General features: G+C 40.5%; 1 protein-coding gene across 2 annotated transcripts in view; it reads right to left on the reverse strand.

The window, feature by feature from the left end:
* Positions 1-16,458, reverse strand: part of ECPAS (Ecm29 proteasome adaptor and scaffold) — a 135,369-nt gene that overhangs the window by 85,329 nt on the left and 33,582 nt on the right. For both annotated transcript variants that reach the window (XM_056117289.1, XM_056117290.1), the window contains 4 exons: positions 13,991-14,109; positions 12,709-12,858; positions 6,937-7,105; positions 3,967-4,106 (listed from right to left, as the gene is read on the reverse strand). In XM_056117289.1, the coding sequence (XP_055973264.1) occupies positions 3,967-4,106; positions 6,937-7,105; positions 12,709-12,858; positions 13,991-14,109 (578 nt within the window). The remainder of the gene's footprint in view (positions 1-3,966; positions 4,107-6,936; positions 7,106-12,708; positions 12,859-13,990; positions 14,110-16,458) is intronic.

Raw genomic sequence — 16,458 nt, forward strand, 5'->3', positions numbered from 1 at the left:
TCTCCTGGTTAATCACTTGGAAGCTCAAAGGTGAGAAAAAAAATTGATTTTACCCATTAAAGTCACCGCAGCCCGGGTAGGTTTGCAGTCCACGGAATTTCTATTATACTGTGTGATTACTACAGGAGTCCCGTATGATTTCCAGTTATCTCTTATCTACCAGCACATTACCTGCAATTTTAGCACCTAATTCTTTAGTGCAATTATAATTGCCATCAGACTAAGGATTATTCCTAGTTCGAGACCACAATAAAATAGGGGCCTGCAATATAATTCAAAAGGCAAGTGGCTATGCTCTACATGCGGAGGGCTTGGGTAAAATCCCTGGCACTACACGGTACCCAAGAGCACCAAGAGTCATTCCCCAGCATGGAGCCAGGAGTAACCAAATAAGAGATGAATTAGAACAATAAACAATCTGATTGGTAACTGGCACCCACCCTATACAGCAGCTCTCACCCAATCACTTTATAATTATAAACCTAACAATAATGCAACTAGTTAGATTAACTGATTTTCTCTGCCTTAGAACTGGATTTGCGGGGCTGGAGAGATAGCACAGCGGGTAGGGCGTTGGCCTTCCACGTGGCCGACCCAGGTTCGATTCCCAGCATCCCATATGGTCCCCTGAGCACCGCCAGGAGTAACTCCTGAGTGCAGAGCCAGGAGTAACCCCTGTGCATCACCAGGCGTGACCCAAAAAGCAAAAAAAAACTGGATTTGCTTTTTCATCTATGCTATACTTGTGAAAATATAATTATCATACTGTCTAACTTGCTTTCAAAATCTACCTCTTCTTTCATGGTTACCTATCTTTTTTTTGAATACCCGCAAGTCTACCATCCTCAAAGACATTCTATAATTCCACTCTAGTTATTACTCATCAATATTTTTTCTTAACTATTAACTCAAGCTAAACCATAAGCAAATCTATCACATTTTTCTAAATATGTTTTTCTTCTCAATGATTCTCTTAGAATAAATTCCCAAACATTCCAGATTTCATTACTATAAACTATTTTCCAAAAGTCATTTTCATTTATAACACACTCAATAGACAATGAAAAATCAGCAGTTTCAGTAAAATCTTAAATGGAGTTATCAACTGCTAGACAATTTTATTTACCAACGCGCATAAATTGGTATACCAATGTCTTACTTAGCATCCGTTTGATTTCTTTGATTTGTTCATTTTGCTTTCGTTTGGGCCACAGTCCACAGTGCCCAGGGCTTACTCCCGGCTCTGAACTCGGATGTCACTCCTGAGACACACTGAGTCAGGAGGTTGACACTCTGTGGAGCGCAGTGATCAAACCAGGTTCAGCCGCATGCAGGGTGTGTGCCTTATCCTTTGTACTATCTCTCTGGGTCCTCATTTGATTTTTTTTTTCTTTGTTTTAGGGTCACACCCAGCTGTGCTCAAGGCTTACTCCTGGCTCTGAGATCAGGAATCATTCCTAGCAGGGCTTGGGAAACCATACCAGGGTTCCAAGGATTACATCTAGGTCAACTGTGTGTAAGGCAAATGCCCTATCCACTCTCCTGCCTCTCCTGCCTCCACACTGATTTCTTACACAGAACATTTCTTAGGGACTTACATACTCTGTTTCTTCCTATGGAATTAATATCCATTTACCACCTCCATTTAGGCATATTTTCAGTGTATTAATCAAATTACCTATACATTCTTTACTGAAAGCAGTCTTAAATAATTTGAAGTAAAAGGTAAAAAAATATTAGATAATAAAGTAACTCAGAGTCCCCACACCTGAAATTCACCATAGCAAGGTGTCTAGCTCCACAACTTCTGACCCCACACGCCGCCATACCATCCCAGGTAGACTGATCACCTGGCTGACAACTCCCTAACCTTTCCAGAATAGGAATGGGTAGATTCTCACTCCCTTCAGTTATGTCTGGCAGTCTCCACACCCAAATTCCACCAGAGTAAGACCCCCAGCTCCACAATTCCTAAAGCAGCCGCACAAGAGCTCCCAATTTCATACAATTCAGAGCACAATAGGAGCATAGCAAACCCAATGGGGAAGACATGTAGAAGCCCACCAAGCTCAGTGAATTAAAACAAGAACACAGAGTGCTCCAACAGCACCAACCAGCTCAGTCAATCCTCAGACACAGACTTTAGTGGCTCCATTGTGAGGTTGTTTAATGAGATCCAAAAAAAAAAAAAAAAAAGGGTCGTTAGCAAAGCCAGTAGTGCAGAAGAAAGAATGAGTGCTGAAATGAAAAACTACCAGCAGAGATGACGAGTATGGTAGGTGATTTTAAAAACTCAACAGAAGCTCTGAACAGCAGATTTATCTCAGCTGAGCAAAAGATCAAGGAGATCCACGAGGAGATGGAGGAAACCACTGGAAAACAGAAGGTGGAAAACTGTGAAAAGAATTTAACAGCACACCAGAGAAGAGATGAGCTCAAGAGAAACAAAAAAAAGTTAAGAATCAACAGAGTCCTGGGACAACATGAAATCAGTTAGATGAAAAAACAGTGTTTAAAGAAATCAGAGACAGGAATTTCCTAGACCTGAAGAATCCAATCCACTGAGATCCAAGAGGCCCAGAGGGTGCCAGTGAAAACAGTCACAACTAGGGAAAGCTCAAGACAGACTGTAACCAAAATGAAGAGCGCCACAGATGGAGACAGAATACTGAGAGCAGCAAGATCAATAAAGCAACTTATACAAAAAAGAGATCCCATAAGACTTGCAGCAGATCTAACAAATGAGACTGCCTGAGCCAGAAGGGAATGGGGGATACAGCAATGGTGAGTACCTCACAGCACTTCTCTCCAGATCATCATTCAGATGGGAAGGAATGATACTAAGCTTCAGGGACAGGCAACAGCTTAGGGAATTCATAGCCTTAAAACCAATTTCACAAGAGCATTAAAAGAGTAAAGAACAGGACAAACCTCTTAGTAAATGGCACTGAGTATCACATTCACTCGTAGTGAATTGACATATTATGAACATTCAATTTATATTGAACATTTTAGGTCTTAATAGTCTGTCTTTTCAATACTCCCGTTCTTAGAATAACACTTTGCACATTTTATAGACCTATTTATATTTTCTCCTTTAAATTTTCTTAATTCTCCTCATTAATATACTTTTATTGTTGCAAGCTTTACCCTTTCCACGTAAACTCTATATTAGCAAAACAAAATTTAATAGCTTTATTAATGACACAGAAGACAGCGTTATTACCATGAGACCCAAGTGCAAAATAAAAACTGAATATATTTCAGATTCAAGAGTTGAATACCTGCCTACGTAAGTATAAGTATTATATTACATTGCATTAAATGATTTTATACATACATATATAAATGTCATATATACATGTTATATATATGTTAAAAACACAGCAATCATCACAAACTGATTTTTTATTGATTTATTTTCTGATGATTTCATTTGCCACTCTCTACATTTTCTCGAAGCAAGCAATACGAAACAAATTTGTTTTGTGCCTGCTAAGAAGGTAGAGGGGAGGAAATGGGGGGCTGTGGAGGGACGATCACACTTGTGGTGGGATTGGTGTTGGAATACCGTATGCCTGCAAAACAGCTATCTTACGAATAATCTGAAAATCGGCGTTCTAATGAAGATTAAAACTTTTCAAAATAAAAACAAAATGTCAGTATTACTAGAAAGTGATGACTCAATTAAAAAAGCTTTTAAACTACTTTGAGATTGTGACAATTTTCTTAACGTCAGCTCTTTAAGGCCATTCACCTAGCCCGGGTGTTTCCTCATGAGCACTCCCAGCCTCTTCCACTCTTTAACTGCAAAGGCAAGTCGCGTTCTCCTTTCTCTTAGAGACAGAATTTTACGCTTAGCGAACTTTATGACGGCAGACTTTGTTACAGAATGTGTCGTTGTCTCATAAGCTGAAGCCTATGATTATTCGAAATTCTAAGCAAGCGTGAAGAGAGGCGGCTTACCTCTGCTTGCTCTTCAACTCTAAGTCTGCTGCAGTTGCCACACTGTGGCGTGTGTCGCTGGAAGCAATCACCAGGTGCAGGACAGCTTCCAGTTCCGGCACCTGCTCAGCTTCTATGAATTTCACTATACCCAACTTGCACTGCAGATAAATGAAAGATGATCAGAGAAGCAAAGAACATCAACAAAAAAGACTATGTAATATATCCATTAGGTCATGAACCAAAAACTAGTAACAATGTAGGAGCTCATTTAGGCTTACAATGTGCCAGGGACTATACGAGGGAGGGAGAGAGAGAGAGAGAGAGAGAGAGAGAGAGAGAAGGAGAAAGAGAGATTGATTCATGATTTCATTTAATCCTCACAATCCATGAGATAAGTATTACCGCTGAGTATTATTTCAGTTATTTTTCAGCTGAGGAACTGAAGCTAAATTTAAGATATAAAAACGGATCATAAGTGATGGGAGCAGGATTTAAACCGAAGTTTCTCAAATTCCACAATCATGACTATAGAGCCTTCTGATTTAGATTTTTCAACCTGTCTGGAATGATGAGGATTGAATTAAACTTCTTATTTAGCAACTCTAAGTAAGAGTGATATATTTAGAATAATGTGCTCCAGGTACTGTAATGACAGCCCAACAATTATTAAACTCGCGTTCCATGGCGTTCCACTCTACTATTAACATACTAATCACTCTCAATATTCTTGAACACTGAAGTCAATATGACTTTAAACATCCTCAAGTCAGTGCAAGAGAAACCAAATAGTACTCAATCTAATTAAATAGCTAACATACAACACAGAATGATGAGTTTGGTTAGAATTTGTTCATGCAATGAGAAAGAACTGTCAATTTCACTAGAAGCAACTCCATTTAGGATATATACTTGAATATGAAAACTTTTGGGGGAAGGGGGGCAAACCCTGTGGTACTCGGGGGCTGTTCCTGGCTCTACTTTTAGGAATCACTCCTAGAGGACTCAAGGGACCATATGGGATGCCAGGAATGAAACCTGGGTCTACTGTATGTGGGGAAGTTTCAATCCCCGCTGTAATATTAGTTCAACCCTACGTCTTTTATCTCTACCGTTTTAAAAAACAGTTATATAACAATTGTTAGATATATGAATCAGGATTGAAAAAGTTTACAATTGTTAACTGATAAAGGATGTTATTCTGGAGGAGTAAGCGGCAACTGCCCACACCCAGTGCTGCCAGGAGCTCACTCCTGACTCCGCACTCAGAGATCACTTCTAGCAAGGGACCATATGGGGTGTTATGAACCGAACCAAGGTGGGCTGCATGCAAGGCAAGCACCCTACATGCTGTATGATTGCTCTGGGCCCAAGGATGACTGTTTTTTTAAAACATGGCACCATGAAATGAAAAGTGGGCATAAATGATATATTAAATGGTATGTAAAAACTCTTCCTGTAAAAGTTACTGGTTGCAGCTGAATGATAAACTAATGCAGTAAAAGTCCAGGTGATTAAAAAAAATGTTTTATAATGTTCTGTACCACCTACCCTTTTACATTATTATTAATCTCATCAAAAAAAAAAAGAACTTTTATCTGGAAGAAAAGCTGCAAACAAAAGAACTTTAAAATTAGGGAAGAGAGCGAACAATCCAACAGACTGTGTCAGAGGGACATGAATACTATTGTGGTCCAGTGCTATGGTATGGTAATACACACTTTGAACAGAAAAGACGTTATACCCCTAAAACAGTCGTGCAAACTGTGAATTCAAATTAAGAATTAAATTGTTTTAATATAAAGAAAAAGTAAGACAGCTTTCATTCTTGAAACTAAGCCTTTCACTGAGACTAGCTTAGCAAGTCACAAAAACAATGCAACTTAATTTAAAATTATTTTCTAGCATGTATAGCTTTCATCCTCAGACATCTATATTCACAGTCCAGCAGTAATAAGAGGAGTCCAAAATCTCAAATGTTGCAACTCAAGACCCCAGGTCTTTTCACAATATGGAACCACTGACTTCTCTACTTCAGTGATTGCTGTGAGGATTAAATGAGATACTATATTCAAAGTACTGAGTATAGTGCCTGTCACATGTACAGCAGCCTGTTGCTACTTAGCCTTCTTACTTACATCATGACTGAAAGAGAAAAAAAAATCTAAGAAACAAGAAGTAAATCTAGTCGAACCTAACCCTTACTGAACAAATCATTGCATACTTAATAGTGGCAGAAATGTCTCACTTGCCATTTTCCCTCTCCTGGGCACATTGTTTTTGGCCAGTGCTCCCCTGCACTCCCAAAAAAGAAAAGGATCGTTTAGACTGCCACGGAGAGATAAAAGGAAGGATTGGAAGACTAACCCATGTTGCTTGAATTCCAAAACAATTACATACTGATCTCATCTGTTCTTCCCTGAGGTGCCTGGTGAGACAGACACAGTGAGGCACCTTCTCTGTCGAGCACCAGTCTTTTATAAAAGCTGCTCAGAGAACATCTGTGTCCTGTTTAAATCCAGAACAAAATTCTTAATGCCAATGTTTTTAATTTCCCGGAAGAAAATAAAAGGGACTCATGCTTTTCCCTCATATTGTCACTCGTGAAGAATAAGAGTTCCTCAGTTTACCCAAAATGTACAGCCCTAAAAAGCTGAATAATCTTATGATAAAATTATATTTAATTGCACCAAATTATTAAGCCTGCAGTTAAAAGACCAGAATGAATATCAAATTTATTCTATTTGTAAGTGGGCTGTGTTTTACCCTTAAAATGTCGGCTATTTAGAAAAACTGAAAAGCATTTCCCACTGCTCCCATTCCCTGGGGAAATACATAAAACAACTGACACGGTGTAGACAACATTACTTCAATTCCTCCTTTCAAACCGACTACTAGAATATACTGGAACCGTAATACACATGCTTTCAAGCACTTCATAAGGGAGAACATACAGAACAGAACCCAGGAAGTACAAGCAACGCCCCATACCTGTTCCAACTGTTCGGGTGTCCATGGGTTATCACCAATAACTCTTTTCGCTGCATAAAAACTCATTCCGGGGGGAGGCTGTGGGATTCCGGTACCTCCTCCACCACTGTTTGAAGAACCCTGTGCTGAAGATGAATTTTGGCGACTCTGGGATTCATTTAACACGTATCTGGAAAGGAAATTAAAAATTAACCATTCTATAAAAGAAAGCACGTGCACATGCATAGGTTACATTCATTTAAGAACCGTCTTCCCACAGAATTTTCCTATGAGAATACTTGAAACTAAACTTTCATCAGAAAGAAATTCTTTAATCTGAAAAAAAAAGCTATCTACATCTTCACAAATTAACTCTTAAGAGTACATTCACTCGGTTGTTCTTGGTTATAGAACTATAAGTTACCACCAACAAATACAAGCATTTTTGTTCACTCAAGACACATAAACTGTTATTTTGAGTCTCTACAAATCCATTGAATTTTGAGCTTTTTGTTGACAAATACAGAGAAAGGTTTCTTGATTATAGGTGGAAAAAGAAAAGTTTCTAAATCCGAAACAGATTATCTTCAATTATTTTCATTACAATAAATTGCAATTCATCTTCATTCTCTGTAAACAACTATATACTTATATTAGAAAAACCCACTGGAATTCAAACCATTTTCTACACAAATAAATGTCCCCAATTAAAATAATCCAAGGGACCAAAAGGAAAAGTAACAAGAATTAAATTTCTGCTAAATATTTAGCAGGAATACTCAGTCACTTATTTGGTGAGAAAATTTGTAGCCATTTATTAATTTCATCCTATTTCATTTTATACTTTTATAAATTAAAATTTAATTCTATTTTTGCTTTGAGGGTATTTTTGTTTTTGGGCTTTTGAGTCACTCTAGTGGCCTAGCGGCACTCAGGCCTTATTCCTGGCTCTGCTCTCAGGGATCACTCCTAGCAGGGCTCAGGTGACCGTATGGGGTGCCAGGGATCAAACCCAGGTTGGCCACGTGCAAGGAAAATGCCCTCACCCACTATACTGATGTTCCAGTCCCCCAAAAATAATTTTTTGACCCAATTGAAGTCTTTTCTATTTTGAAAAATAAATTTTTTTATGTTTTTAATTTTAATTCAAATCCCTTTTAACTCTAAAATTGTATGCTGACCAATTCCATTATCAGGCTGCATTCTAAAATAAAATACCCCTTACAATAAAGGTTACAGCAAGCAACTGAAGGCCTGTGGTACCATAAACTAATCCACATTTATTACTGAATTTCTAAATCCGTCAATCAAAAAAAATAGGGACATAAAAAATGGGGAGAAGAGATGAAGAAATACAAATGGCCAAAAGGCACATGAAAAAATGCTCTAAATCACTAATCATCCTTGATACAAATCTAAACAACAGTAATATATCATCTCACACTGGTAGAAATGGAGACTGGTCTAGCTTTCTGGAAAACAATGTGGACACTCCTCAAAACCCAAGGAATTTAGCTTCCAGACCTTCACTGGTCCCACCGATACCGCTTCTGGGAATATACTCTAGGGCCCAAAGCACACAGCAGAAAAGGCATCTGTGTTCCTATGTTCACTGCAGCACTATTCACAATAGTCAGAATCTGAAAACTACTCAAGTGCCCAAGAACAGAACAGAGGATAAAGGTACATCCACACAGTGAAATACTACGTAGCTGTTAGGGAAAATGAAGTTATAAAATTTGCTTATAAATGGGTAGACATGGAGATGACCATGTTTAGTGAAATGATTTCAATCGGGTCCCTTAGAAGAAGAGGGACAGATATAGAATGATTGCACTCATTTGTGGGATATAAAAACCATAATGAGACTAATACACAAAGACAGTAGAAACAAGGCCCAGGAGGATTGGTCCAGGGTTGGAAGCCTGCCTCAAGCGCTTGGAGGGAAAGGCAGCTGGGATACAGAAGGGACCACTATGACAAAGACAGTTGGAAATGATCACTCTGAAAAAGAACTGTGTGCTGTGTGCTGAAAATAGGTAAAGCAATAAACAAGATAACCTCTCGGTATCTGCATTACAAACCCCAAAAGGGGGAAGTGGGGGAGAGAAAGAAGAGAGCGGCTGGGGAGGGGGCTGCAAGAAGGAAACTGGGGATATTGGTGACGGAAAACTGCACTAGTGGAGAGATGGGTACTGGAACACTGTCTGACTCAAACCCAACTGTGAAAGCTTTGTGACTGTGTATCTCACAGTGATTCCATAAAAATTTAAAATAATAATCACGATCACAATCACCATCATCCTGTTGTTCGTCGATTTCCTCGAGCAGGCCCCAGTAACGTCTCCTTCCTAGCCCTGAGATTTTAAAAGAGCCATTTCAATGCTCTTTCAGGATTAGGAGAATGAGACCCATCATTGTTACTGGTATTTGGCATATTGAGTACGACACAGGAAGTTTGCCAGACTCTGCCGTGTGGGCAGGATACTGTTGGTAGCCTACCAGGTTCCCCAAAGGAAAAATAAGATAAAAAGATGTCGCGCGGCGCTTCCGGGAACTGGGTTTTATAGTCTCTGCATCTTGGCCATTGATGGGACCAACGTGGCGCTGGCGGCAGCTAGTGGATGTGACGCCTACCTACTGGAAGATGGGGGGTCTGGTTGGAGAAGGCCCAGTCCCAATCCAAGTAGGCTTGGAGACCTCAGCCCCGGGACTCGCATGCCTGGGTTCCTCTGCCAGTTCTTTCATGTATGAGGCCCATCCGGACGTGTGGAGAGTGGTCCCAGCATGGCCATGGCTGGTTCCGGAGGTTCTCAGCTGCTGGGGCTCTGCTCAGGGCGGGGGGAGGGGGGGAGAGAAACTCAACCCTACCCACTCCAACGGGCCCTGGTGAGGACAGCTAGGCATGGGGGCAGGAGACTCTGCGCTGTTCTCCTCCGGGAGCTGGGTTTTATAGTCTCTGCGTCTTGGCCGTTGATGGGACCAACCTGGCACTGGCGGCAGCTGGTGGGTGTGATGCCTACCTACTGGAAGATGGGGAGGGGGGGTCTGGGTGGAGAAGGCCCAGTCCCAATCCGAGTAGGCTTGGAGACCTCATCCCCGGGACCCGCATGCCTGGGTTCCTCTGCCAGTTCTTTCATGCATGAGGCCCATCCAGACGTGTGGAGAATGGTCCCAGCATGGCCATGGCTGGCTCCGGAGGTCCTCAGCTGCTGGGACTCTGCTCGGGGTGGGGGAGGCGGGGGAGAGAAACTCAACCCTCCCCCCTCCAAGGGGCCCCGGTGAGGACAGCTAGGTGGCGGGGGCAGAAGACTAAATAATAATAATAAAAAAAAATTTAAATTAAAAAAAAGGAAATTCAATGTAGGGTCCAAAGAATGAAAAAAGAAAAAAATGAACTGGAAAATTTGCTTCTCCCACATAGGGAAAGTAAATTAGACACTACCATCTGATTAATGGCACAGCCTAAACTTTAAACTTTTATGTCTATACCGACAGATGATCAAAGGCCCTACATGCCAAGTAATTTCTAACAGGGAAGAAACTGAATGAAAGCACAATTTTGGAAAATGATTTCTGGTAGCAGGACAGCCTAGAAAATACAGAGCAGATCACAAACTATACTACGCCAAAAGTCTAGAGTGAGATAAAACAGCTCTTGACTTCAAGCAGTTCCTTATTTATAAAGGAAGACAGAAATGTCAACCATGTGACAAAAACACAAGGTACAATTGTATGCAAGTGTCTAGTTATAAAAACATGGAAACTACATTCTCTGTCTATAGAAGAGGTTCAAAAAAGTATTTTTCCTACTGGACCTTTTTTCTACTTTTTTTTTTTTAATTTTTATTAGTGAAACACCATGAGGTACAGTTGTAGACTTACAAATTTTTGTGCTTGGGTTTCAGTTATACAATGATCGAGTACCCATCCCCCCACCAGTGCCCATTCTCCACCACCAATGTGCCCAGGATCCCTCCCACCTCGCCCATTACCCACAGGGGCATTCCCTTTTGTTCTCTCTCTCCTTTTGGGTGCTGTGGTTTGCAAAAGAGGTATTGAGTGGCAATCATGTTCGCTCTATAAGTCTACTTTCAGCATGCATGTCCCCTCCTGGGAGGATCCTCCCAACAACCTTTATTTGGTGCTCCCTTCTCTATCTGAGCTGCCTTTTCCCCTAGCAAGTGCGGCTGGCCTCCAAGCCATGGAGTAAACCTCCTGGTACTAATCTCAGTCACTCTTGGGTGTTAGTCTCCTATTTTGTTACTTTATGTTCCCCAGATGAATGCAATCTTTCTATGTCTGTCCCTCTCTTTCCGAGTCATTTCACTTAGCATGATACTTTCCATGTAGTACCACTTGTATGTAAATTTCATGACTTCATCTTTTCTAAGAGCTACATAGTACTCCATTGTGTAGATGTACCAAAGTTTCTTTAACCAGTCATCTGTTCTCAGGCACTCGGGTTTTTTCCAGATTCTGGCTATTGTAAATAGTACTGCAATGAACAAACAAGTGCAGATGTCACTTTGACTATACTTGTTTGCCTCTCTGGGATATATTCCCTACTGACCCTTTTTCAACAAATCACTCAGTCCCCCAGGGAAATCTGCCTTCTTTTAAGCAAACAGAAAATGCTCCCAGGTGTACCCAAGTATACTACTCCCCACCCATCACTGTGGGGCTCCCAAAGGGTGTACTGCCCAGTATGGGAAACATTGCTCTAAAAGAAATGGATGCCAGGGATGCATAGGTGACATGTGAGCTAGTTAGCGACATTCTCAAGATGAGATTTTTTTTGGTTCTCTTTTTCTTTTTGGTTTGATTCCTCCTTTCCTGCCGTTGTTGTGGAAGAGAGGAGGGGGGAAGGAAGGGGAAGGCCCACACCGAACGGTGCTCAGGACTTACTCCTGGCTCTGCACTCAGGAATAACTCCTGGTGCGACTCAGGAGACCATATGGGACACTGGGGATTGAAGCCAGGTTGGCTACACGCAAGTTGGGCACCCTAACCACTGCACTATCACTCTGGCCCACCTCTTTTCTTTTTTTGAGCAAAGTATTCTACACAAGAGAAAGCTGTATTCTCTTACAAAAACAGAAAGGCAAGGATAGATATAAGAATTTAAATACATTACAACTAGAAAACAACAGCCCAAAGATTCAGATTTTAAGATGCAACCTGAAAAAAAAGAAATCCATGTTTTAAAAATTAGGAAACTCTATGTCGGTGTTAAAAGTCTTAAAGATAAACAGACAGTGATAGTCATGAGATGAACTGAAGAGTTACAACGATGGCAACAATGGAAATGGTTCCAGAACATTTCAAGCTAGAAGTTCATAGCAACTAGGAGAGGAAATTCGGGTGCAAATTATAACTGCACACTTAGATAGCTAGGAGAATCATCAGGGCACTAATAATAACTAAAAAGAAGAAACTATTTTTATGGGGAAGAACGTCTTTTCATTTGGGTAGACTGAGTCTGAAATCACAACAGCAACTTGACACCTATGAGATCAATAAGCAGTGAGCTGAAGTTTAGAAAAGAGATCAGGGCTGTAGCAAACGAAACTCCAGATACCCATTTTACAAGAGAAGGTTGGATCCATTGAAAAATAGTACTTTATATGTATATATGTATATATATATATATATGTGTGTGTGTGTGTATATATATATATACACACACACATATATATACACACATATATATACACAAATATATATACACATATTTCTACTTACACAGTAGAAATCGTCAGAACAAGGATTCTTTCGTTTCTTTCAACTCACCCATAAGGCATCAGAAGGACATCTAGCATGAAGTCCAGAAGCAGCTGCACAGTCTTTGGCTTCTCAGCAAGATTAAACGGAGAGGCTGATTTTGATGATTCAACAGGGTATTTCATGTGAAAAAGGGTTGGTATTAAAAGATGCATTAAGCTGAAAAAACAATTACATTTATTGCAACTACTTAAAACATAAGATTTTTAGACATGCAAATAACAGACAAAAATCTACACAGAAAAAAAAAAAAAGTAGCAACTACTACAACTGCCAACTATTAATTGACAATACTACTCATTCTCAACTGCCAAACTAGAGACTGGCATAGATTTCCTGCTAACTTCTAGCTGAGTTCTCATTCAGAAATGATATTTAGCCAGTCTGGCTCTTCACTAAAAGCACCTGGAAAAAATAGACAACATGAGCTCAGTGTTGCTATCTAGAGTTGACACAAAAGACTTTTATTAAACTACCTGAAATTTATTTAGGAAAAGTGCAACTTATGCCATTTTCATTTCCGCACTAAAATAGTTACTCTAAATCTAAACAAATTTAAAATGTATTGTCAGCATGTTGAATATAACGTTAAAGTCTCTACCATGTGAATTTAAGTCACACAAGTTTCGGTAAGTCCTTCAGGACACCTTTTGCTATTCTTAAAATACATAAAATCAAGTTCAAACAGTTCTCCAACGTGTTTTTTAATTAGTAAATATTATTACAATCTAGTAAACTGTATATGCTCTGAAAAATGAACTGAAAATATTATTTAGCACCTCTTCCCACACAACTTCTGTTCTCTCCACGGTGATTCTCACCAGTAAAGACCTACAATACAGAACTTTAGATTGAGTCTAGAAACTAAGAATTTCAGTATTATTTTAAATCTCTTCTGGCCTCTCCAGTTCCCATAATATAAACAAATAATCTGTTCCTTAAGAAAACTGCTCTGAAACTTACACACACCGCCCCCCCAGTGTAGAAAGTTTTGTTGAAAATCATTTATAGTCCTAATTCTTACCAGTACATAAGACTAGCGGTTTCAAAATAACTGCAAAGAAATAATGTGCATGAATACTGAGAAAAATGTTAATGCTGCACATTTTTCAATATGCTCACAAAATAAATTTACAGGAACAAAACAACAATACTGACACAAATTATTTGTCCCCTGAAAAAAAAACTCAAGTGTAAGTACGTATTTGCCCAACTGAAACCAAATGTGCTGAGATATTTTTGGAAAGGCCGTTAACACTTGCAGGTGGCAATAGAGCTGAGGAAACCATACCTATCCTGCTGGGGCTGAGGCTTCCCTTCCATGGCAGTGAGAAGTGTGGGGGCCAGTTCACACTGTTTTTCCACTGGTAGGCGAGGATAGCCCATCTTAACATAAATTATAGTAAAATTCTAGTGCAACAAGAGAAAAGCAAGTATAAGAAAAAGAGCATTTCTACAAAAACATATAGTCGACAACTTTGGGAAGTACTGATATATAAAAAAGAAATTACCTTCTCGCTTCATCTTTTTTTCTCTCTCTCTCACTTCGTATTTCATCACACATATTAAAATGTAACTACTATAACTCAAGGAACAGTGTTAATCCCGTCCCCCTTACAACAAATGCTTAAAAATGGGCTTCAGGACATAATCTAAAGCACTCACGTAACACATGCTGCAGACTTTAAATACATACCTTTTTGTCAATTATGCCTCAATAAAGCTGGGGAGGGCGGAATAAACCACTTGTATATGCTATTAATCATTCAGTAATCAAGAGTAACCATTTGGGTCGAGACAGTAGAGCGGTTAGGGAGCACGCCTAGCATAGGCCAACCTGGGTTCAATTCCTGGCACCATTTGGTCCCTGAGCACTAACAAGGGCAGCCCCTGAGGCTCCCGGCACTGCTGAGTCCAAGCAGCATGCTATCCTTGGGCCCTGAGACTGAACTTCTGGTCTGGTTGGCTGGTGGGCCCCCAGACCTCCTGAGCATCAACGGGGAGGCACCCATACCACCCACAAGATCAACAACCAAATCATAGAGGTAGTATAGTGGGTAGGACACTACCTAGGTCCCCTGAGCCTGTCAGGAGTCATCCCTGAGCACAGAGCCAGGAGGAATCCCCAGGCACTGCTGAGTATGTCTGACCTCCCCTCCCCCAGCCCCCACCAAAAAAAGAATCATCATCATCTGACTGATCTAAACTTACATAATTACATAGTAAGCATTAAATCTCCCGTGCAGTTTGCATCAATCCTTTCAAGATTCAGGAAAGCACATAATTTCTGAAACAACGTGTTACACTGCAATGCTGATTCCTCACCCGTATCACTGGCCCAAGGAAACAAGGTGCGGTACAGAGTTTGCATCACCATGATCCACCTGTGTGCCTCATTTTAAGCAAATTTATTAAGTGCCTCTCTAGATTTACTCATAACCAAAAATTTGCTTTCTGAAAGCTTCTTCCCCTTAGAATAAGCTTCCCAAGATTATTCCTTTAAAGACACACTATCCGCAGTTTTATGGGCACACAGTGCTTCTGACAAAACAAAGGAAGAACACCTGTAACATGTTCAGAGGAGGCATAAATGCTGGACTCACAGGTGCTAGATAAGCCCAAAATATTCAGCTTCAATTCTAGGAATGACAGAGAAAAAAAAAATATCAGGGGCTAGTGAGATAATACAGCTGATAGGGCACTTGCCTTGCATGTGGCCAACCCAGGTTGAATCCTCAGCACCCCATATTACGGTCCTCCAAGCCCTGTCAGGAGTGATCCCGGAGCACCATAAGCTCAAAGTACCACCCAAAAACAAATATTTTTTAAAGATAGTATCACATGTCATCATGAAGAATCAATGACTTAAAATTTAATATTCATGGGCATAAAAATAGGAATTATTTCTTACCAACTTCCACTGTGTTCAACTTTCTAAACACAAAGTGGCATACACACACACACACACACACACACACACACACACATATAAATGTACTGTCACTGTCCTCCAGTTGTTCATCGATTTGCTCGAGCAGGTCCACTAACATTGTGGAACTTGTTCTTACTGTGTTTGGCCTATCGAATACGTCATGGGGAGCTTGCCAGGCTTTGCCGTGCGGGTGAGTTATTCTAGGTAGCTTGCCAGGCTCTCCGAGAGGGGCGGAGGAATCAAGCGCGGGCCAGCCCGGTCAGCCGTGTGCAAGGTGTTCGTACACCTATATTTAAATTCAGCCTTTCACTCTCTTCTTGCCGTTTGGCCCCTTTTATCCACCTTTACACTTCATTTGTGCCGATGCCTCATAACCCTTCTCTTGGCTCAAACTCATCTCATCTTTCTAATCTTTTACTCAGAAGCAACCATTCTTTAAAATATCAACATACCTGACAGGTCACTTTACTGACAATCCTTTTATGTTCATGTTTTTGGATCACACCTGGAGGCGCTCAGGACTTACCCCCGGCTCTGTGCTTGGAAGGGATCACTCCTGGAGGGACCCGGGGACCCATATGGGATGCCAGGAAACAACTCCAGGTCAGCTCTGTGCAAGGCAAGTGTGCTTCCTGCTGGATTACCACTCCAGCCCCATTACTGACCTTTTGCCCAATGTGAACAGTCATACATTTTCTTGTTCTTACCATATCCTTTAAGGTAATAATTTCCTCTGGATAGATACTCCTTGTAAATAACAGTGTGCTGTTTCTAAAAATTCTCATGTTTTATTTAGAAGTTGTCTAAGGTAAAATTCTAAGTTTGGC

Source organism: Sorex fumeus, unplaced genomic scaffold, assembly GCF_029834395.1.
Source record: "Sorex fumeus unplaced genomic scaffold, SorFum_2.1 ptg000034l, whole genome shotgun sequence".
NCBI classification, from domain to species: domain Eukaryota; kingdom Metazoa; phylum Chordata; class Mammalia; order Eulipotyphla; family Soricidae; genus Sorex; species Sorex fumeus.